This window comes from Salmo salar, chromosome ssa01, assembly GCF_905237065.1.
Source record: "Salmo salar chromosome ssa01, Ssal_v3.1, whole genome shotgun sequence".
Taxonomy (NCBI): Eukaryota; Metazoa; Chordata; class Actinopteri; order Salmoniformes; family Salmonidae; genus Salmo; species Salmo salar.
Window position 1 is genome coordinate 133,787,564 of NC_059442.1, and position 25,268 is coordinate 133,812,831.

The window sequence follows — 25,268 nt, forward strand, 5'->3', positions numbered from 1 at the left end:
TGTGGAATTTCTTTCCTTCTTAAAACCTGTTGGGGCTAGGGGGCAGTATTTTCACGGCCAGATGAAAAACGTACCCAATTTGAACAGGTTACTACTCTGGCCCAGAAACTAGAATATGCATATTAGTAGTAGATTTGGATAGAAAACACTCTGAAGTTTCTAAAACTGTTTGAATGGTGTCTGTGAGTATAATAGAACTCATATGGCAGGCAAAAACCTGAGAAAAAGTCAAGCAGGAAGTGAAAAATCTGAGGTTGTCGTCTTTTCAAGTGATTGCCTTGACTGTATACAGTGACTTAGGGTTCATTTTGCACTTCCTAAAGCTTCCACTAGATGTCAACAGTCTTTAGAACGGTGTTTGAAGATTCTATGGTGAATTTGATGGGAATAACAGCACAAGGAAGTAGGTGTCCCATTATAAGGCATGGGCTCAGTCACATGCAAGGACTTAGGAGCGAGCTGAGTTCATATTCACTCCTAAAGAGAACGGATAGGTCCGGTTGGAATTTTATTCAAGATATATGATAAAAACAACCTAAAGATTGATTCTATACATCGTTTGACATGTTTCTACAAACTGTAGTATAACTTTTTTGACTTTTCGTCTGGACTAAGTAAGCATGCGCGTTGTGGATTTGGATAGTGAACCTAACGCGCGAACAAAATGCATTATTTGGACATAAATATGAACTTTATCGAACATTTATTGTGGAGCTGGTGTTCCTGGGAGTGCCTTCTGATGAAGATAATCAAAGGTAAGTGAATATTTATAATGTCATTTCTTAGTTTATTGACTCCAAGTTGGCGGGTTTCTGTTTGCTTGTTATTGGTGTCTTCTGGGCTGTACTCAGATTATTGCAAATTGTGCTTTCACCGTGAACCTTTTTGAAATCTGACAAAGCGGTTACATTTAGGAGAAGTGTATCTATAATTCTGTGCATAACACTTCTATATTGATCAAAGTTTATGATGAGTATTTCTGTAATATGTGTGCTCATTGTGCTCATTCACCGGAAGGTTTGGAGGGAAAACATTTCTCAACATTACGCACCAATGTAAAATGCTGTTTTTGGATATAAATATGACCTTTATTGAGCAAAACATACATGTATTGTGTAACATAATGTCCTAGGAGTGTCATCTGATGAAGATCGTCAAAGGTTAGTGCATAATTTTAGCTGAATTTCTGGTATTGGTGACGCCTCTCCTTGCTAGGAAAATGGCTGTGTGGTTTTTCTTGTGTTGGAACTGTCCTAACATAATCTAATTTTATGCTTTCACCAAAAAGCCTTTTTGAAATCGGACAATGTGGTTGGATTAACGAGAAGTGTATCTTTAAAATGGTGTAAAATAGTTGATTGTTTGAGAAAATGGAATTATGAGATTTTAGCTGTTTTGAATTTGGCGCTCTGATTTTCCACTGGCTGTTGTCAAAATCAATCCCGTTAACGGGATAAGAACGGGAAGGGATCCCCTAGAGGTTAATGCATTTGAGCCAATCAGTTGTATTGTGACAAGGTATGGGGTTGTATACAGAAGATAGCCCTATTTGGTAAAATGCCAAAGTATGGAAAGAACAGCTCAAATAAGCAAAGAGAAACGACATTAAGACATGAAGGTCAGTCAATCTGGAACATTTCAAGAACTTTTAAAGTTTCTTCAAGTGCAGTCGCAAAAACCATCAAGCGCTATGATGAAACTGGCTCCCATGACGACTGCCACGGGAAAGGAATACCCAGAGTGACCTCCCCTGCAGAGGATAAGTTCATTAGAATAACTGCACCTCAGATTGCAGCCCAAATAAATGCTTCACAGAGTTCAAGTAACAGACACATCTCAACATCAACTGTTCAAAGGGGACTGCGTCAATCAGGCCTTCATGGTTGACTTGCTGCAAATAAACCACTACTAATGGACACCAATAAGAAGAAGAGACTTGCTTGGGCCAAGAAACACGGGCAATGGAAATTAGACTGGTGGAAATCTGTCCTTTGGTCTGATGAGTCCAAATTTGGCATTTTTGGTTCCAATTGCCGTGTCTTTGTGAGACGCAGAGTAGGTGAACAGATGATCTCTGCATGTGTGGATCCCAGCGTGAAGCATGGAGGAGGTTTGATGGTGCTTTGCTGGTGACACTGTCAGTGATTTATTTAGAATTCAAGGCACACTTAACCAGCATGGCTACCACAGAATTCTGCAGCAATACGCCATCCCATCTGGTTGGCGCTTTTTACACAGGACAATTTAACCAAGAAGGAGAGTGAAGGAGAGCTGCATCAGATGGCCTGGCCTCCACAATCACCCGACCTCAACCCAATTGAGATGATTTGGGATGAGTTGGACCACAGAGTGAAGGAAAAGCAGCCAACAGGTGCTCAGCATATGTGGGAACTCCTTCAATACTGTTGGAAAAGCATTCCAGGTGAAACTGGTTGAGAGAATGCCAAGATTGTGCAAAGCTGTCATAAAGGCAAAGGGTGGCTACTTTGAATATTCTCAAATATAAAATATATTTTGATTTGTTTAACACTTTTTTGGTTACTACATGATTCCATATGTGTTATTTCATAGTTTTGATGTCTTCACTATTATTCTACAATGTAGAAAATAGTAAAAATAAAGAAAACCCCTTGAATGAGTAGGTGTGTCCAAACTTTTCACTGGTAATGTATATGTTACGAATTTGCAAATCGTATATGTAGAATTCTAGCTAGGTGGCTAACATTAGCTAGCTCGCTAACGTTAACTAGGCTAGGGGTTACAGTTAAGGTTAGGGGAAGGGTTAGCCAAAAGGGTTAGGGTTAGCTAACATGCGTAGTAGTTGCAAAGTAGCTAAAATGAAAAAGTTGTCAGTGATGAGATTCGAACTCGCGAAATTTGAGTTGCTAGACATTCGCATTATATGTCCACCCATCCACCCTGACCAACCACCCTACTTTCATTTTTGCCTTAACCATCTGTCTTATGTAACTACACAAAACATAACATATCATACTAAATGGAATGTCTCAGATTTACTTACAGAATAATACGAAATGCTCAGAGTCTTCTCCCCAAGAAAACAGAACTGCAATATATTTGTTTTAGGAAGGTTTGGCTTCAAGGTAGACTTTAGAGGCACAACATTTGTCAATTTCAACAAACGTTCGGAATATGGAAAAATATGGAATATTGCAGGGTCTTTTATATGACTGGGTTACATTACAGAGGACTGCAGAGCAAGTGATATGAATGCAGCTCATGTAATAAAGCGTTAAACATTGAATGTCGTACTGTACTACAATGTAGCCTAAGTAGGACACTGCTGACTGTAGTATGAGAACTAGATCACAGGAACCTAAATAATGCACTGTTGAAGAAAGTGTTGTGTCGTTGGATAGCCAAGTTGCGGAAGTGCGCGCTCAGCAGAGGCTGGCAGCTTGAAATGCATTTACATTAGGACCTTGCAGCCTACAGTACATATCGACCTGTAACATGATTTGTTGTTGGGGATATGATAATGAAAGAATATCTGTTCTACTGAACTGACACCGTTTCGATTTCAGTAGCCTACCTGCGTTGTCCTGAGCGAGACCAATCGTTATTTTCATGCGTCTGGATTGGTCGGCTGGCACGTTTACTGAGTTATGGGCGCATTACAGTCGTTACCTGATGAACCCGAATACAGAGATCTCTCAGAGAAGACCGGCTGTGAGTATTACGTTGTTTCCTGTAGGATACCATTATAATTATTGAGAAGAATCATATTTCTAGGCTTATGTAATCCTGCGCTAAAGTGTATCATTATTGTGAAATGAAACGCCCCACAATACAGGATCCCCATAACAACGTCATCTTGTGTGGTAGGTGTTCTGGGGGCTATTTACCGAGCAAAACAGCATGAGTTATAGATTGCTGTAGGCTACAGCACTACTGGATGAGAATCTTTACAAGTAGCCTATTGCAGTGTTTTCCCTGATGCCTTGCAAGGAGAAGAGCTACTGTTATACCCCTGAGGGTGGGGGGTGGTGGGGTATAGAAATGAATCACACAGACGTTGCTTCAGCTTCCCATCAGTGTAATTAATCTTTTGCATAAAATCATCAACAATTTATATACATTTCTCAAGTGCACAAATGAATATATTCTTTACATTTGCATAGCTTTTACTATTGTTCAGTAAACCAGTATGCTGCATTTATCAATTATCAACCTTTTAACATTTTTAAATGCATGACACATCCCTTTATGAATTATCACTATTAACTATCCTTGTGCCGTTTCTATCTTTATACCATTGTTATCAAATCTTATCCCTATATAAACTCACTTCAATAAACAAAGACAACATGTATGAGCATGTATAAATTCATCTTAGTGCTCTACTTTGCAATAACAACATAATTCAGCTTCACATTTCCCAAAAGTTCTCTCACTCACCCATTCACTGACACACACACACACACACACACACACACACACACACACACACACACACACACACACACACACACACACACACACAGGAGATGAGCATGGCCACTCTCTCTCCCCTCTCTCTCTCCCCCTCTCTCTCTCTCACACTCACAGCTGCACCGGGAACGCTCTGATCACGCAGACACCTCATGAAACTCGTGATTAGCCTCCAAGGTAGCTAGTTAGCAAAAGGGCTAATGGCAAATTTCCGAGTGGTTCTTAACATCCAAATAGCACATTTATATTGTCACTCAAATACATTTGCTAATTAATAACACACAGTAAACATCTGTAACATTCTGACATGAAGAATAACAATGTACCCTCTATATATAGCCATGTTATTTTTACTCCTTATTTGTATTCGTTATTCACTGTGTATTTATTCCTCACGTCACTATTTCTATTGAATTGTTTTTAAAATGATCTTTAACTCTGCATTGTCGGAAAAGGACCCGTAAGTAAGTGTTTCACTGTTATTCTACACCTGTTGTCTACAAAGCATGTGACAAACAACATTTTATTTGATTGGATTTGAAATATATTCTAAATCGAATTCATACCTGAAAGGAGGGAAATATAGAAATGAATCACACAGAGAAGTTACTTCAGCTTCACGTCAGTGTAATGAATGAACTGGGAAGCTCCACGCGCCCTGCCCCGTATGGGAGAAGCTATATGGGCACGCCTGTGCCCAAACTGATAACGTATGTCGTGCAACTGAGAGGGGCCGGGAAGACAAACGGATTTGGTTTAGTCAGTCGTCCTGATGAGCCCTTCCCAGCTAGCTAGTTTATGCTTGTGGCTAGAAACTTCAGCGAGAATTTGAAACTTGGCTACCAGAATTGGGACTTGGGAGAGTGTTCAAAACCATTCCGTAATTCTTCAGTTTTTTTAACTAAAATGTAGACTTTAATGCCGTAGTTGTACATTTTCAGTGAAAATCACTGCAATAAATGTGCTTTAGCTGTCATCCAGGCCTTATATTGGCTACTCTATCTAGCTACTTCCCTCTTTTTACTGCCGGACAGCAGTTCTCGACAAGTGGAAGTGAAGAACACTGTGCCCCGTGTTGTTGCAGTGCCGGCTTGCAGCACAAACTATCCACATTGTAGTTAGACTGTATCACGGTGACCTCGAGATGGTTACAAATTATTTATTGTGTAGGCTGCAATCCTATGATAGAATAAAATTAAGTGGGATGGACAAATTGGCCACATTAGCTACTGCCGGCGACATGTGATACAGTTGCCCGGTGGGAAGCAACTCACGTTGGCAAGTACCTTGATACACCGTTGCACTGGTCATTCTCATCGGCTTGTTGTTACGTTAGCTAATTGGCAGGTCAAGGTGACAAATACTACACGTTATTTCTCCCATTGAAATAAGCATCATTTTATTTTAACTAGTGCCATGCTGCTGTTCTTGCCAGCATAAACTATACTGAACAAAAATATAAACACAACATGGAACAATTTCAAATATTTTATTGAGTTACAGTACATATGAGGAAATCAGTCAATTGAAATAAATGAATTTGCCCCTAATCTATGGATTTCACATGACTGGGAATACAGATATGCATCTATAGGTCACAGATACCTTAAAAAAAGGTAGGGGCGTAGATTAGACAACCAGTCAGTATCTGGTGTGACCACAATTTGCCTCATGCAGGGCACCACATCTCCTTTGCATAGAGTTGATCAGGCTGTTGATTGTGGCCTGTGGAATGTTGTCCCACTCCTCTTCAGTGGCTGTGTGAAGTTGCTGGATATTGGCGGGAATTGGAACACACTGTCATACACATCGATTCAGAGTCAATGGGTGACATGTCTGGTGAGTATGCAGACCAGGGATATTTCAGCTTCCAGGAATTGTGTACAGATCCTTGTGACATGGGGCTGTGCATTATCATGCTGAAACATGAGGTGATGGTGGCGAATGAATGGCACGACAATGGGTCTCAAGATCTCATCACGGTATCTCTGTGTCCGTAGCTTATGCCTGCCCATACCATAACCCCACCGCCACCATGGGGCACTCTGTTCGCAACATTGACATCAGCAAACCACTTGTCCACACAATGCGATACGCATGATCTGTGGTTGTGAGGCTGGTTGAATGTACTGCCAAATTCTCTAAAACTGTGTTGGAGGCGGCTTATGGTAGAGATATTAACATTAAATTATCTGGCAACAGCTCTTGTGGACATGCCTGCAGTCAGCATGCTAATTGCATGCTCCCTCAGAACTTTATACATCTGTGACATTTTTGAATGGCCTTTTATTGTCCCCAGCACAAGGTGCACTTGTGTAATGATCATGCTGTTTAATCAGCTTTTTGATGTGCCACATCTGGATTATCTTGGCAAAGGAGAACAGCTCATTAACAGGTATGTAAACAGAAATACGTTTTTTGTGCGTATGGAACATTTCTTGGATGTTTTATTTCAGCTCATGAAACATGGGACCAACACTTTACTTTATGTTGCGTTTATATTTTTGTTCAGTGTAGCTATCAGGGAAGGGCTCATCAGGACTACTGAAATTAATCCATTCATCTCCACTCGACTCTCAGCTGAGCGACATCCTTTGAGTATATAAACATTCGGAAAAGGTGTTGAAAGTGTTCCACAGGGATGCTGGCCAATGTTGATTCCAATGCTTCCCACAGTTGGCTGGATGACCTTTGGGTGGTGGACCATTTTTGATACACACAGGAAACTGTTGAGTGTGAAAACCCCATCAGCATTGTAGTTATTGACACACTCAAACCGGTGCGCCTGGCACCTGCTGTACTACCATACCCTGTTCAAAGGGGCTTAAATCTTTTTTCTTGCCCATTCACTCTCTTTCAAGGCTTAAAAACCCTTCTTTAACCTGTCTCCTCCCCTTCATCTACACTGATTGAAGTGGATTTAACAGGTGACATCACTAAGGGATCATAGCTTTAACCTGGATTCACTTGGTCAGTCTGTCATGGAAAGACAGGAATTGCTAATGTTTAGTACACTCAGTGTACGTCATCATAAATTTTGGCACCAGGCGTGTCAATATAGCCTCTCCAACCCCCTATAGGAATTCTTAGGCATAACCAATCAAACACAGCACAAACAGACATCACTGAGCACACAGATCGTATTATCAACATTCATATACCTTTAAATGATTAGCATATTGCTTGCTGGTACACATTATGATACTGTATTATTATTTTCATTATGGCACTAAGACACATTTCATTCTATCACACTAGCATGTCTAAATTAAAAGCAGAACAAGGAGAAGACTGTTTGAGCAACTATGGAATGTCCTTGTGACTAAAGTCAGATGAAAGAAATTAAAGTTGGTAGTAGTATTAGACCAGATGAATCTCCTATATTTATTTAAGGGCTGTATTCTGACATGATGATAGAAAGACACTAGTGTAGGCCAGGTACTGTATCTCCATGCAGTGGCTATAAAATATTCAAACTGCAAATTGCATGTGGAGTAGTAACTTTTTTCTCCGGGTATCTTATGTACGTTTACATTGTAGGCTTGATTGAACCACCATGAATAATAGATTAGATATTGTGTTTATAGCTTCAGAAAAACATGCAAGCAATGAGGCCATGAACAAAGAGTTTTTTTTCTCTGTCTCTGACATTGTCTGAAATCCCCACCCTCAGTTAGTTTCCGACATACCACTGGTAATCCAATATTAGCTCTTCACATACTAGTTTGCCCATACAATAACCTGAGGAATGTATTGTTTGTACACACTGAAAAACACTCACTCACTCACACAATCACTCACTCACTCACTCTCAATTCAAATATTGTGGAGATTGTTAGACATCAGTCCTTGTTTGAATGAATTTAAATACTTTGAGCTTATCCCTGTTGTTCAGCCAGAACAGTTTTTTCTCTCTCAGACTGCATGTAATATTCAGTTTATTTAAGTTACATTAGATATACACATTTAAAAAACAATGTATTTCTCTAAACTCTATGCACTCACATAGACAATGACAATGAGAGAACGCAAAGTGAAATAGTTTTTACATCTGAATATACAAATATACACTTTTCACATGAGGAAAGATGGCATCAACTGAAAATAGATGCTGAATAACCATTCAGCACTGCTCTCTGCTTACACCGTGTGTATAATGTGTTAAGCCTGAGGATGTCAAATCAGGCAGCCTGGATGATACATTAGAGATAAGAACAGGACACAAACATAAATTGTATTTGCAAAGATTAAAAAACAATTGTGTTCCATTAACAGCATTACTCTGCAGTTTGTCATGGTTTCCTGCCCATTCAGTGGTAACTGATATGCTGCCTGGCATTTTGCTAATTGGAGATGCATCTTGAAGATGCACATCATTTCCGCTCCATCCATCTAGGCCTCTAACCTGCTGTGGTAGGTTGGCAGGATGTACCTCTCTGTCTTGGACTCATGACAGTCCCTTTTTTGTTCCTCAGTTTCCTTCGAGCAGATTGGAATCCTGCACAAAAGATTCAAGCAGTTGAGCCACAATGAAGACACGCTGAGGTAAGACTCCTTAATCATTTTTGGCATTCATACACATCCTAACACACTTTATTTTTAACTTGTGATGTTATTACTTTTGTGTTTTTAGACACACATGGGTGTAATCCTGGCATAATGCATTTTTGATTAAGTGGTTCTTCCCATCTCTTTAGCATAAACTAGCCTAACAGGTTTTGTTTTGCCTTTTGTTTAGCAGGTATTATAATTGACCAGCTTCCTGCTGCAAACCTAATTATCTTCTTGTCTTTTCACTTGTAGACGAGATGACCTCAACACAATTCCAGACCTGTCATGCAATCCGATCCGAACCCAAATTATAGAGGCCTTCTTTGACAAAAGGTTGGTGTTTATCATGTTTATGTTAAGTACCTCAACAAGAACAAGACTTAAGATTAACTGCTCTCAGTATGCCCCCAGCTTTAACCTACATAGTATGATTTTCATTAGACAGTAGGTTTGGTGGTACCTCACAGGATTAGTCAAATGTGAGCCTGGTCCAGAAACAACCCCTAGCCATTAGCCCCTACCCACTAGCATTTGTGTAGATCGGAAAGGATTGAATATGTATAATCGATATGGCAGTCATACAACCTAAGATATCAATATGCAAGTTGGAGCTATTACCATATTGTATACTGTATCCATTTCTTTCACATTTATGTGAAGTGCCTAGGACGTAGTGCCTATGGGTTGTTTCTAGAATGACACATGGTTACTTTCTAATGAGCAATACAAAAAATATATATCCACACAATGAAGGTATTTATGTTCCTTGCTCGTATCCCTCTATAGAAACTTCCATCAGAATGGTGAGGGGACTGTCCAGGAGATCAGCTTTGAGGAGTTCCTGGTGGTCATGTCCCACTTCAGACCTCCAGCACTGGACATGACAGAGGAACAGAGAGAGAGCATCAGGAGGGAAAAACTCCGCTGTGAGTGCAATCATTAAAATGTTACTGTATGGAGTGGTGTTAAGATAGATGTATTGCAGTTCAGTATCACTGGCAAATGTTACACTACATTTAAATGGATACCCAACATTATTGTTACCTTGTGTACTTACTACAATGACATTGAAAACATTGGTTGTACAAGATACTGTACACATTTGAGGTGTACTATGGCTCACACTGTGACTCGAATCAATAATGTGCTCAATAATTGGAAACTTTCTGCTGGGATACCACAGATCTATATTAAAGTGACCTTTACAAAGTGGATTCAGCAACTTCTCATGGAACAGCAGAGACTGTGAGGGCATACACACACAGACACACTCAAACGCGCACATTATTTTGTAGTTGTATTGTTGGTATCATTTTGTTGTATTGTTTGTATAGCGTTGTATTTTACATTTGTGTGACTCCTTGTCTATCAGTTGTCGTGGAAATTCAACACAGGGACACAAAATCAATATTAAATGAATCACTCTTTATTGTCAGCAAGCTGGGCATTCTGCCAAAAGGTCTGAAGAGGGGGTCATGACTGTCTCCCCCTCTTATCTCTACCCAGCACCTATAGGAACCAATGATTGAGTGAAACAATATGTACAATTTAAGGCTGTCTCCCCAGTCTATACATTTTTCCTCCACATTCCCTACTTATCACTTCTATGATAATAATTGTTAAAGATGTAATGATAGACACTTTCAAACCCTTCATTCTGGGTTATACAATCCAATTAGTATGGTCATACTATCATCATAATAAAGGTTATACTTTTATTAACAGGAGTGAATTTATCAAAAATACACACATACACAACATGTTAATAACACAATTATGCAAACTTTTTTGCAATTTGGGATCCTCAACTTCCAAACAGGGATTCCAACCATGTTGCAAGCTACCACTCTGGTTGTGGGGAATTATATGTATTCAGTGTGATCAGTCATATTAGAAGAGTGATCTGGGACAAAAGTACAACATTCATCGCAAATGATTGGACGAGTGCCCCCTGTAACGATTGTAGTGTGTGGAGGACCAAGACGCAACAGGGAAGTGTATACTCATCTTTTTAATACTGAAGAAGGTGAAACACATATACAATTAACAGAAAACGACACTAACAGTTCTGTCAGGTGAAGAACACAAAACAGAATACAACTACCCACAATACAAACACACCCCTAATTATAGGACCTTCAATCAGAGGCAATGATAGGCAGCTGCCTCCAACTGAAGGCCCCTGTCTATCATTGCCAACGAAGGCCCCTGTCTATCGTCACCAACGATGCCTCTGCAACGCTCCCCCCTTCCCGCATACTAGTCCCTACGGAGGTGGCTCTGGAGCGGGACGTATCCCTCGCTCCGCCACTTGCTCACCCCTCTTCTTTGCAGACTCTGGGGCGAGGTCCCTCTTTGTCGACCTCGGACTTGGGATTCTCGCTACGGGCGACTCTGGCTGCGTCGGACTGGAGGGCGACTCTGGCTGCGTCGGACTGTGGAACACTTCTCTCTCGGGCATAGGTGCCGGACACTCGGGCTGAGGCACTGTCGTCGGGCACTCTGGGTTAGGCGCTGTCGCTGTGCCATCTGGGCGAGGCGCGTGCACTGAAGGCCTGGTACATGGGGCTGGCGTAGGGGACGCCGGACTAGGCCCACGTACCTCAGGGCTAGTGCTAGGGGCAACAGTAGGACGAGTTGGGCTGGGCTGCCGCACTGGGAGCCTGGTGCTGGCTTCGGGGGAGTCAGACTAGAGACACGCACCTGTAGGCTTGTGCGTGGCGCAGGAATAGGTCGAGCTGGACTGAGCTGCCGCTCGGGAAGCCTGGTGCGCGGTGCTGGCTTCGGAGGAGCCAGACTGGATACACGCACCTGTAGGCTTGTGCGTAGCGCAGGAATAGGTCGAGCTGGACTGAGCTGCCGCTCGGGAAGCCTGGTGCGCGGTGCTGGCTTTGGAGGAGCCAGACTGGAGACACGCACCTGTGGGCTTCTACGAGGAGCAGGAGTAGGATACACCGGGCCTTGGGTGAGTACTGCAAGTCTCGAGCTCACCTCCTGCACAACCCGTCCTGGCTGGATGGCAGTAGTAGCCCTGTACATTCGGGGTGCTGGTACAGGGCGGACTGGGCTATGCAGGGGCCTGATGGTCGCCGTGCGTAGAGGAGGTGTCCTGTAGCCTGGACTTCGGAGGCGTACCGGTGGCCAGACCTATTGGGCTGGCATCCTCCTTCCAGGCTGGATGCCCACTCTAGCACGGCCTTTGCTTGGGGCTGAGATCACACGCACCGGACTGTGCGTGCACATGGGCGAGATCTTGCGTACCTCTTTTTTTTATTGGGGCTGCCTCTCAGGCTTCCTTGCTAGCCTCGTCCCAACGTACTTCTCCCGGTCCTCACCGTTCCTTCGCCACGGACCTTCTCCCGCCAGGATTTCTTCCCATGACCACGATTCCCTGTAGTCCCCCCTCTTCCTTGGCTGCTCCCTCTTCTGTTGCTTGGTCCGGTTGTGGTGGGTAGTTCTGTAACGATTGTTGTGTGTGGAGGACCAAGACGCAACAGGGAAGTGTATACTCATCTTCTTTTTAATACTGAAGAAGGTGAAACAAAATGAAACACGTATACAATTAACAGAAAACGACACTAACAGTTCTGTCAGGTGAAGAACACAAAACAGAATACAACTACCTACAATCCACAATACAAACACACCCCTAATTATAGGACCTTCAATCAGAGGCAACAATAGACAGCTGCCTCCAACTGAAGGCCCCAACACCAATTAACTAAACATAGAAATACAAATGACTAGACAGAACATAGAAATAAACTAACATAGAACAATAACCAAAACCCTGGACTAATAAATCAAATACCCCACTCTACATGGACACATACACACAACCACCCTGAACCACATAAAACAAATACCCCCTGCCACGTCCTGACCAAACTAAACACTAACAAATAACACCTTTACAGGTCAGAACGTGACACCCCCTTGACCTGCCAAAAGATAGTCAAGAGCCTCTCTGTTTTTCAGAGCCAATTTACGCAATTCTTTTAGTTCCCCATTCAATTGTTCCATGGCATTTTGAGTAGCATTGCCAATTTTCTCTACGTTTCTAGAGATCTCCCAAATTTGGTCATCCCTAGATCCATCACGACTGGTCTGCCGATGTAATCGTCCGAGGTGGTTTCAACAGGCTCTTCCGTTGCGACATCGCCGGCCCGCTAGCTGTCTGAATCACCTTGTCTCCAGCTCGCTTTGCGTAGTAGCGACTACTAAACGGCTCCCTGACTCACCTATTGCTACTCATTGGACCCTATGATCACTTGGCTACACATGCCTCTCCCTAATGTCAGTGATTATTGTCTTATTTCACTGTAGAGCCCCCAGCCCTGCCTAATATGCCTTAGATAGCCCTTTTGTTCCACCCCCCACACATGCGGTGACCTCACCTGGCTTAACTGATGCCTCTAGAGACAAAACCTCTCTCATCGTCACTCAATGCCTAGGTTTACCTCCACTGTACTCACATCTTTCCATACCCTTGTCTGTACATTATGCCATGAATCTATTCTTCCACACCCAGAAATCTGCTCCTTTTACTCTCTGTTCCGAACGCACTAGACGACCAGTTCTTATAGCCTTCAGCCGTACCCTTATCCTACTCCTCCTCTGTTCCTCTGGTGATGTAGAGGTTAACCCAGGCCCTGCAGCCCCCAGAACCACTCCCATTCCCCAGGCGCTCTCATTTGTTGACTTCTGTAACTGTAAAAGCCTTGGTTTCATGCATGTTAACATTAGAAGCCTGCTCCCTATGTTTGTTTTATTCACTGCTTTAGCACACTCCGCCAACCCGGATGTCCTAGCCATGTCTGAATCCTGGCTTAGGAAGGCGGCCAAAAATCCTGACATTTCCATCCCCAACTACAACATTTTCCTTCAAGATAGAACTGCCAAAGGGGGCGGGGTTGCAATCTACTGCAGAGATAGCCTGCAGAGTTCTGTCATACTATCCAGGTCTGTGCCCCAAAAATTTGAGCTTCTACTTTTAAAAATTCACCTTTCTAGAAACAAGTCTCTCAATGTTGCCGCTTGTTATAGACCCCCCTCAGCCCCCAGCTGTGCCCTGGACACCATAGGTGAATCAATCTAAGCTAGATGCCCTCATTCTCACACAAATTATCAAGGAACCTATCAACAACTCTAAATCCGTAACCATAGGCACCCTCTTAGATATCATTCTGACCAACTTGCCCTCTAAATACACCTCTGCTGTCTTCAAACAGGATCTCAGCAATCACTGCCTCATTGCCTGCGTCCGTAATGGTTCTACGATCAAACGACCACCCCTCATCACTGTCAAATGCTCCCTAAAATACTTCAGCGAGCAGGCCTTTCTAATCGACCTGGCCCGGGTATCCTGGAAGGATATTGACCTCATTCCATCGGTAGAGGATGCCTGGTTGCTTTTTAAAAATGCTCTCCTCACCATCTTAAATAAGCATGCCCCATTCAAAAAATGTATAACTAAGAACAGATATAGCCCCTGGTTCACCCCAAACTTGACTGCCCTTGACCAGCACAAAAACATCCTGTGGCGTTCTGCATTAGCATCGAATAGCCCCCGCGATATGCAACTTTTCAGGGAAGTCAGGAACCAATATACACAGTCAGTTAGGAAAGCTAAGGTTAGCTTTTTCAAAAATAAATTTGCATCCTGTAGCACTAATTCCAAAAACTTTTGGGACACTGGAAAGTCCATGGAGAATAAGAGCACGTCCACCCAGCTGCCCACTGCACTTAGACTAGGAAACACTGTCACCACCAATAAATCTACGATAATCGATCATTTCAATAAGCATTTTTCTACGGCTGGCCATGCTTTCCACCTGGCTGCCCCTACCCCGGCCAATAGCTCTGCACCCCCTGCAGCAACTTGCCCAACTGTTCTGGACGATTGTGTGATCATGCTCTCCGTAGCCGATGTGAGTAATACCTTTAAGCAGGTCAACATTCACAAGGCCAGGACATGTACTCTGAGCATGCGCTGACCAACTGGCAAGTGTCTTCACTGACATTTTCTACCGGTCCCTGACCGAGTCTGTAATACCAACATCTTTCAAGCAGACCACCATAGTCCCTGTGCCCAAGAACACCAAGGTAACTTGCCTAAATGACTTCCGACCTGTAACACTCACATCTGTAGCCATGAAGGGCTTTGAAAAACTGGTCATGGCTCACATCAACACCATTATGCCAGAATCCCTAGACCCACTCCAATTTGCATACCGCCCCAACAGATCCAGAGATGATACAATCTCTATTGCACTCCACACTGCCCTTTCCCACCTGGACAAAAGGAACACCTACATGAGAATGCCATTCATTGACTACAGCTCAGCGTTCAACACCATAGTGCCCTCAAAGCTCATCACTAAGCTAAGGACCCTGGGACTACACACCTTCCTTTGCAACTGGATCCTGGACTTGCTGACGGGCCACCCCCAGATGGTAAGGGTAGGTAACAACACATCTACCACGCTGATCCTCAACATGGGGGCCCCTCAGGGGTGCGTGCTCAGTCCCCTCCTGTACTCTCTCTTCACCCATGACTGCATGGCCAAGCATGACTCCAACACCATCATTAAGTTTGCCGACGACACAACAGTGGTATGCCTGATCACCGACAACGATGAGACAGCCTATAGGGAGGAGGTCAGAGACCTGACCTACCTCAACGTGATCAAGACAAAGGAGATGATTGTGGACTACAGAAAAAAGAGGACAAAACATGCCCCCATTCTCATCGACGGGGCTGTAGTGGACTAGGTTGAGAGCTTCAAGTTCCTTGGTGTCCACATCACCATCAAACTATCATGGTCCAGGCACACCAAGACAGTCGTGAAGAGAGCATGACAATGCCTATTCCCCCTCAGGAGACTGAAAAGATGTGGCATGGGTCTTTAGATCCTAAAAACGTACTTAAGCAGTACCAGAGGGCCAAGTCTAGGTCCAAAAGACTTCTTAACCTCTTACATCTAGACGTTCCGCTAGCGGAACACCTGCTCCAATATCCAATGATAGGCGTGGCGCGAATTACAAATTCTTCAAAAATACAAAAACTTCAATTTTTCAAACATATGACTATTTCACAGCATTTCAAAGACAAGACTCTCCTTTATCTAACCACACTGTCCGATTTCAAAAAGGCTTTACAGCGAAAGCAAAACATTAGATTATGTCAGCAGAGTACCCAGCCAGAAATAATCAGACACCCATTTTTCAAGCTAGTATATAATGTCACAAAAAACAAAACCACAGCTAAATGCAGCACTAACCTTTGATGATCTTCATCAGATGCCACACCTAGGACATTATGTTATACAATACATGCATGTTTTGTTCAATCAAGTTCATATTTATATCAAAAACCAGCTTTTTACATTAGCATGTGACGTTCAGAACTAGCATACTCCCCCGCAAACCTCCGGTGAATTTACTAAATTACTCACGATAAACGTTCACAAAAAACATAATTATTTTAAGAATTATAGATACAGAACTCCTTTGTGCAATCGAGGTGTCCGATTTTAAAATAGCTTTTCGGTGAAAGCACATTTTGCAATATTCTGAGTAGATAGCCCAGCCATCACGGCTAGCTATTTAGACACCCACCAAGTTTAGCCCTGACCAAACTCCGATTTACTATTATAAAAGTTTGATTACCTTTGGTGTTCTTCGTCAGAATGCACTCCCAGGACTGCTACTTCAATAACAAATGTTGGTTTGGTTTAAAATAATCCATAGTTATATCCAAACAGCGGCGTTTTGTTCGTGCGTTCAAGACACTATCCGAAGTGTAAATAAGGGTCACGAGCATGGCGCATTTCGTGACAAAAGATTTCTAAATATTCCATTACCGTACTTCGAAGCATGTCAACCGCTGTTTAAAATAAATTTTTATGCCATTTTTCTCGTAAAAAAGCGATAATATTCCGACCGGGAATCTGCGTTTAGGTAAACAGACGAAAGAAAACAAAGCATGGGGTCGACTCGGGCACGCGCCTGAGTCTCACAGTACTGTGACCAGCCACTATCCAAACGCGCTACTTTTTTTCAGCCAGAGCCTGCAAAGCCACGATTCAGCTTTTTGCCGCCTTCTGAGAGCCCATGGGAGCCGTAGGAAGTGTCAAGTAACAGCAGAGATCCCCTGTAATGGATAGAGATAATCAAGAAGGGCAAGAAATTGTCAGACAGGGCACTTCCTGCATGGAATCTTCTCAGGTTTTGGCCTGCCAAATGAGTTCTGTTATACTCACAGACACCATTCAAACAGTTTTAGAAACTTTGGCGTGTTTTCTATCCAAAGCTAATAATTATATGCATATTCTAGTTTCTGGGCAGGAGTAATAATCAGATTAAATCGGGTACGTTTTTTATCCGGCTGTGAAAATACTGCCCCCTAGCCATAACAGGTTAACAGCTTCTACCCTCAAGCTATAATACTCCTGAACAGCTAATCAAATGGCTACCTGGACTATTTACATTGCCCCCAACCCCATTTTTATGCTGTTTATTATCCATGCATAGTCACTTTACCTCTACATACATGTGCATATTACCTCAATTACCACAACTAACATTGACTCTGTACCGGTACCCCCTGTATATAGCCTCGCTACTGTTATTTTCTTGTTGCTCATTAATTATTTGTTATTTTTCTTATTAATTTATTTTTTATTTACTTCACTTTATTTTAGTAAATACTTTCTTAACACTTTTTGTCTTAAAACTGCATTGTTGGTTTAGGGCTTGTAAGTAAGCTTTTCACTGTTGTATTCGGCGCATGTGACAAATAACATTTAAGTTGAAATTTACACTAGCATTCTATTTAACAGCATATTCAGGAAGAGTACTCTCTCCTTTCATCTCTTCACATACACCTCTTACTATCCAAATTTCAACCTTCTTATTATCCCAAATGTAAATCCTTTGTTGAACTCAGTTTACCACTTATATCCACATTTTCTCTTCTCTTAACACTAATAATTTCTCTTATTATTGAAATTTCAATCAGCTTAACACGTCCTTTCCACACTCGCACAACTCTCACATTCACATTCACTTAGTGCTATTCCCAAACACACTCGGTAATCTCCCATATTACTCCATTTGCATCTTGAATGATTCTCGTCGTTACTTCCTATGCACCATATGTATCTTCAATATTTTTCTTGCCGCTACTTCCTATACATAAACAAATTACACCTCATGCTCAATAAAACCTGCTATTAGTAGTGGCTGCAGACCACGTAGACACTTCTCTTATAAATGCCTACAGACAGCTGTCAGCGGGGCTTTACCATAGTACCGTTACTTGCCCTCACTCTAGTCTTCTCTTAAGACTAGTTCTAGCCTCAAAACTAGTGGTACCATTTTATGTTTAGTTTTATTTTATTTTTAATTATACAAATTCATTTAAATTGACTTACTAAAATTCAGATGACATGTCCCTCAGAGGTTCACAGATCAGGTATCTTCTCCCGGGCAGCTCTCAGTAAAAGTCTGGTCTGGGCGGGTCCACTTTGTCTTTGGTCAGATGGGAAATTCACTTACGCTTTCTCACTATGTCTCCCTTGCAGACCTTCACTGGGATGCTCCACAGGTGGAATCACTGATCAAATTTTCATCGAAATTCAACACAGGGACACTCGAAGTCAATTTTAAATGAATCACTATTTATTGTCAGCAAGCTGGAGAGAACATAGGCAAACTTAGATGCATAAAGTACCGGTCTGAAGTGAGCTCTGCCCGGGGCAGTCCCGTTACTTCTCTTATATACTGCTTACACAGACAAGCTACATAGGCATGGTTCATAAGGTTGGTTCCTGCGTGTGTCTGGCACCATCTCATATCTTAACTTATAGAACATATTCTGGGCATTCTGCCAAAAGGGCTGAGGGGGGGGTCATGACAGTCTCCCCCTCATATCTCTACCCAGCACCTACAGGAACCAATGATTGTATGAGACAAGATGTACAATTCAAGGCTGTCCCTCCAGACTATACATTTTTCCTCCAGACAGTGTATCAGTGTTTTGTTACTTGTCATGTTTTGTGTTTTTTGTGGACCCCAGGAAGAGTAGCTGCTGTTTCTGCAAAAGATAAATAAACAAACAATATCAAATATATCCCATAATATACAGCATTACTCAGCAAATGCGTTACAGTGATGCCTCGTGACACTTGCAGACCTTTGTTAAGGAAATATTTGTAAAGACAGACCAACAGAAAAGAGTTTAACACTTTCTTATTTATTTTCCCCAGTCCTGTTTAACATGCATGACACAGACAATGATGGAACAATCACTCTGGAGGAGTACCGACATGTAAGCCACTGCCTAGGCCTATCTTTTGAAATACAAAAAATACTCTATCTGCCTATCACTGTTGTTACCATGACTGCCTTGCCTCTGTATGTACTGTAGGTAGTGGAGGAGCTGCTGTCTCGGAGTGGAGCCCTGGGGAAGGAAACGGCTAAAGGCATAGCAGACGCTGCCATGCTGGAGGTAGCCAGTATCTCCATGGGTCACATGGTACGGCTGCTTTATAAACATTATATTCCTCACTCTGAGTGTTAGACCTGGAACCTGTTATTAGTTTTTTTTAAATTATATTCAATAATCTCATTCTTCATTCTCAGGAACCAGATGAGTTTTACGAGGGGATCACTTTTGAACATTTCCTAAAGGTTTGTAATAAAACATTATTTTGTGTCTAGCTTTAGCTTTTCTTTTTCAATGGTTTTGCAAACAAACACTGTATAGCTTCAAAATATGGTTAAAACTATAATTTTGATATGATGGATGGTCTGTCCTCGCATCCATTGCTCTGTCTTAGAATTTTAAAGTGGTTACATTTCTCCAGCCCCATCCCTCTGCTGTTTGCTGTTTGCCAATAGCAGCACAATTGATGTCTTGTTATTAGAGTACACATAGTTGAAGGCATCATCAGAGTTTAGTAACTATGTAATATACTGGTAGTAAATCTATTTATTTTCAGATACTGAAAGATATTGAGATCGAGACAAGAATGAACATTCGCTTTTTGAATATGGACACGACGAACCTGTGCAAGTGAGGATCTTCCACCTTTTTTATTACTATGCAGCACCAGCACTCTTTTATGGTATTTAATTTAGTGGCCAGTTAGAGCACACTTTAAGCAGTGACGTGTGGTTGGTGTCTGGGTAAGCACTGGCTGTTATCAAAGCCAGATTTACTCACAAATAAACCTTCATGAAGCCCAAGTTCACCATGCAACAGATGGCTCCAACAACCAGAGTGACACAGGCTATTAACCAAAATTGACAACAATGTTCACCAAATGTGACCAACCGGCTCGATTTGGTCTTATGTATCAAAAATTGAAATGGTGTTTTTTACATTGGATAAAAGTAGAGACTCAAAGAGGTAGAAAATGGTATATCATACACTACAGTTGAGGAACAATGGGAAAGGAATTCTGCTTAGAAAGTTGATAAACTTATAACCCCACTTTTGAGAAAATGTCCCTTGAATGTTTTGGTACACCTACTGGAGAGCTCATCTTTGTCTACACCAATTCAGAATCGTTCACACCCTCTTAAGCCTTAGCCCCACCCATCTCTTTAAGGATTCACATGTGAGGCCATGTGCTAAGCAGAGTGAGTACAGTAGTGTACTAAACAACCAAAGCTTTCAAGACTTAAGGCTGGTTTACACTACGTCTAGCGACATGTCTGTAGACAGTTGTCGCAGTGACATCATGGACATTCTATTGTCGTCCGACATCAAACTTGTCGTTGTTATGAAAAAGTATAAACACAAAACTGACAGGCTGTATGACATCAGCAGCCTGGTGGTCCAAAATTGCATAACTGGTGTATTTTAACACCAATAAATCCATCCGTTTAAAAATGTATTTAGTATATGTCAATCTAGCAAACCAGACAACTAAAACCAACTTTCTAAACAATGTTGTGGTTCGTTTCTTGCTTGTTAGCCAGCTATCTAACGTTGAGTTAGCTGGCTAGCCAGTTCAAATAATGACCATATCATATTGCTGACAATGTCTTTACTTTAACTAATTTATATTCTTTATTACAGGAAAATAAACTCACAACATGATCATTATTTACAAGTTAATGGTGAGCTAATTACAGAAAATAGCTTAAGGTTGTGAGTGTGACAAAATAAAAGCAGGGCATTCTACTGGAGAATTTTAGAACTTGAACACTGTCTCATTGGCCTAATGTTATATCCTAATTTGACTTTGGTGCAGGTCATTTTGTTCTTCACCTTACCGTCTCTGGTAAACACACACTTTATCAAATAAAATCTAAGTTTACTTGTCACATGCACAGGATACAGAAGGTGTAAACGGTACAGTGAAATGATTACTTGCATAGTGGAGTTTTTTGTTTAGACATGTAGCTAGCTAGTTAAACAATAAACCATAATTCCAACTCATAACGTTACTACCCTGCATGAATCTGCTGGTAGCTAAAAACTAGCCAACTGGGTTCAATATTAGCTAGCTAACATTAGGCTATAACTAGCAATGCAAATGGCTCTTAGATACAAATAATATTACTACACAGATCATACATGTAACGTAAGCTAGCGAGCCAGCCAGCTAACGTTAGCTAGCTAGCTAACAGTACGCTTTACCTTGCAATGAAAATTACTTTCTGACAAAATTAGAAACAGTTCATTTCTGAAAATGTAGCTAGCTAGACTCTCTTACCCGTGTACATGGATGAACGCTTCTCCCTCTCACGGATGCCATAGTTTCTCTTAGTTTGAAGATGTAATCCGGAGACTGGTGTTTTATACAACAGCCTTCTGTGTGTTCTATTTTTGACTCCCTCCGCATATTTGCTATCAAACGGCAGAATTTTCTCCATCTCCTTTGCTATCATACTCTGCTTTCACCGGACATTCCACTGATTTCAAAACGTGGACCTCCAGAAAGTGGAGCGCATTAGCAACACTTTTGTAGTTCTTCGTGATATCTTTAAAAAAAGCTGCGTTAGAAAGGATTACCTACACATACTGAGCAGCTTATGTCATAGACAGAAGCGTGCTACATTGCAGAACAATCTGAACTTATCTCTCGCCATGTCCAGTCCATCCATTATCTCAGCCAATCCTAGCTAGCGGGAAGGTTCCTGTCTTTTTCCGTGGCTAAACCAACTAAGTTCGTAATTTAACAATTGTATTCGTATTTACAGATTGCATACAAGTTTGTTATTAAGGCACATGAAAGTTCTCATGTCCCAGAAGGCATTTCTGCCCAAAAACACATTTTGAAGTAGTGAATTAGTGACGCACAACATACGCCTAGTTTCCTGAAATGAGTCACAAATGTAAATACCTATGTAGCCAAGATGCGATTGCGGCATATTTCATATCATCTGACAAAATGATGCACTGCTCAACTCAGCAATAGACCAATCTAGCATCCACAGTTACAACTGGTAGGTGGCACTAAAAGACCAATATATGGACACATTTCATCTGAATACTCCATAGCCTTTCACAATGGATTTACAATTCTTCCAATGCGCTTCTCGCGCAAACACACACACTCATAATAATATTATCATGTGAAATATTATTACACACACACACGATTATAATAAATAAGGTTCTAACAAAATGTTCATATCAACAATCGAAATTACTGAAAAATGCATTCAAACGGTCGTGTGGGATACACATCACCAAGGCCTCCTTCGGTTCCATTTTCACACTGACTCAAAAAGTAATTCCCATTCCCATTATGTCCACAAAGATAAAGCAAATGTCCAAGATGTGTAAAAGTCGGGGTAAAAAGTCTTAATTGGTAATGATGTTTCAGACAATTGGACAGCCCAGTACTCACTTTTCGCCTGCCTGACAGATGGCGGTTACCTGTCATGCCACGTCTTGTAGAGATCCTGTATGCTGCCTCTATATGGTTTTAACTTTAATTTTAGTTGACATTCCACTCTTTGAACACTCTATTAGTATGTTACATTATTTCAACTTCGAAAATTGTTTGAGGTGCAGTATAGTGTCAATTTGTCAGGTTATTTTTGCTAGCTAGCTAGCTTTGTTCAGTTCAAGCGGTGCGAGCGTCAAATTATGTAGACATGCCCAAATATGCACAGTTTACCCCAGGCAATACCCACACAACATGTTTAGGCAATACGCATGCGTAAAATATGAAATTGGCTCAGTCACTGTCTATTAACAGTGACTGGAGTCAGGAACGACTGCAGTGTCAACGATTTGAATGGCTAGAAAGGAAGGCATGAATACCCTAACGCCTTTCCTGAGGTTTTGCATAAAAAACACCAGATTCACTGAGAAAAAACATGAACAAAAAAGAATGAAAATGTTTTATACAATTTAGTTTTTTAATTTGGCTTTTCATAACAGCTTTTTTTGTTACATTATCACAGGGTAAACGGGGCCTACCCTGACTGCACGTCACTGACTAAGTACACTGACAAACTATTAGAAACCTCTGTTTATGGTTTGGTTTTGAGTTGCTATGAGCTTTTGATCAGGGGAAGGTTTAAGCTTCTACTGTCTAGTAGCTTCTGACACTGTTATGTTTTTACAAATGGACTGCATTGAAAATATGAATGAGTAACTATGCAAATATACACAGATTAACAGTTGGTATGTTATGAATTTAGCATGCAGTTTTGATGACAACCTGTATCTGTCACAACATACTTTTTTATGCAAGAATATAAACAATGCACTAAATGCTATCAATCAATAATCAATTCAATAGCAAAGCAATAAATCAGTAATAATATCGCAATAAAGCAATAGCCAATCATGTAGTGCTATTATTAAAGTGCATGCAATTCATCTCCTATTATACTGTATGGCACTGGGTGGAATGAGCTAAACAAATTTGCACAAGGAAAACCAAGAGCATGTGTCTTCTATCTATACCATCATGCACACCATAATTGTTGTGCTGCCACTGCCATCAATTTGGAATCAAAGGTTAGATTTCCATGTGCATTAACAAGTTACTGACCAATAGAAACAAAGTACGTATTGCCGTTGCGATGTTTAACTGACCAGCCTAGCATACTGGTACTGGTATACAGTGTAGCATACTGCAAATGTACTTGAGCTATGGCAACACCCTCCTGATATTGAAGATTGTTCTTTCAAGTGAATTGTGCATCCGACTTTTACAAAGAATGAAACCTTCGCAGACAAGCATTTGTTGACTGTTAGAAATGGGAACAATGTTATCCCCCCATATATGAATGTTAGCTACGCATGTTAGCTGTCTTTGTATTTGAAAATCCATATATCCATATACTGTATGTTTGTACTGTAAAATAAAATATTTTCATTCCTTTTTTGGGATGTTATTGTAGCGAGGAATAATGTAAATGATGTGACCTCTTTTTATTGGGATAACATTAAATACAACACGTGTATTATTTTGGTGTTAATTTGAATGATAAAGTAGGAATTACAGCATTTAAAAAAAATTCATACAGCCTTGGTGAGAGATCTAGAATGAAACTTGAATTTGCTTTGAGCTTAATCAACATCAAAGTGCATTTATGTAATTAACCTTCTCAAAAACCTTCAACTTCCTCATATACTGTTTTTCCCAGACATCAGTTCTAGCATTGCTCCTTCAGTCATAGTGTTTATGCTGTGGTGAGGGTGGTCACCCTTACCTTAGCCAAACATGACAAACACACACAGACCTCACTGCCCATCTAAACTAGTTTCCATTCAACTCAGGTTGTACTCTCATGGTGTGCATGCTCTTGCAGCAACCAGCTGCAAAGTGTTTCTTTCACAGGAAGCGGCGCAGGTCCTAATCCAGGCACTTGTCATCTCCCGTCTGGATTACTGCAACTCGCTGTTGGCTGGGCTCCCTGCCTGTGCCATTAAACCCCTACAACTCATCCAGAACGCCGCAGCCCGTCTGGTGTTCAACCTTCCCAAGTTCTCTCACGTCACCCCGCTCCTCCGCTCTCTCCACTGGCTTCCAGTTGAAGCTCGCATCCGCTACAAGACCATGGTGATTGCCTACGGAGCTGTGAAGGGAACGGCACCTCCATACCTTCAGGCTCTGATCAGGCCCTACACCCAAACAAGGGCACTGCGTTCATCCACCACTGGCCTGCTGGCCCCCCTACCTCTGAGGAAGCACAGTTCCCGCTCAGCCCAGTCAAAACTGTTCGCTGCTCTGGCACCCCAATGGTGGAACAAGCTCCCTCACGACGCCAGGACAGCGGAGTCA

The 25,268-nt window shown here is 41.6% G+C and overlaps 1 protein-coding gene across 1 annotated transcript; it reads left to right on the plus strand.

The window, feature by feature from the left end:
* The first annotated feature begins 3,341 nt into the window (after nucleotides 1-3,341).
* Nucleotides 3,342-24,383, plus strand: tescb (tescalcin b). The gene is made up of 8 exons (XM_014130344.2): nucleotides 3,342-3,690; nucleotides 8,928-8,997; nucleotides 9,256-9,336; nucleotides 9,790-9,929; nucleotides 19,275-19,336; nucleotides 19,436-19,543; nucleotides 19,651-19,698; nucleotides 20,010-24,383. The coding sequence occupies exons 1-8, from the start codon at nucleotides 3,627-3,629 to the stop codon at nucleotides 20,085-20,087; spliced, it is 651 nt and encodes a 216-aa protein (XP_013985819.1). The 5' UTR covers nucleotides 3,342-3,626; the 3' UTR covers nucleotides 20,088-24,383.
* Nucleotides 24,384-25,268: the final 885 nt, after the last annotated feature.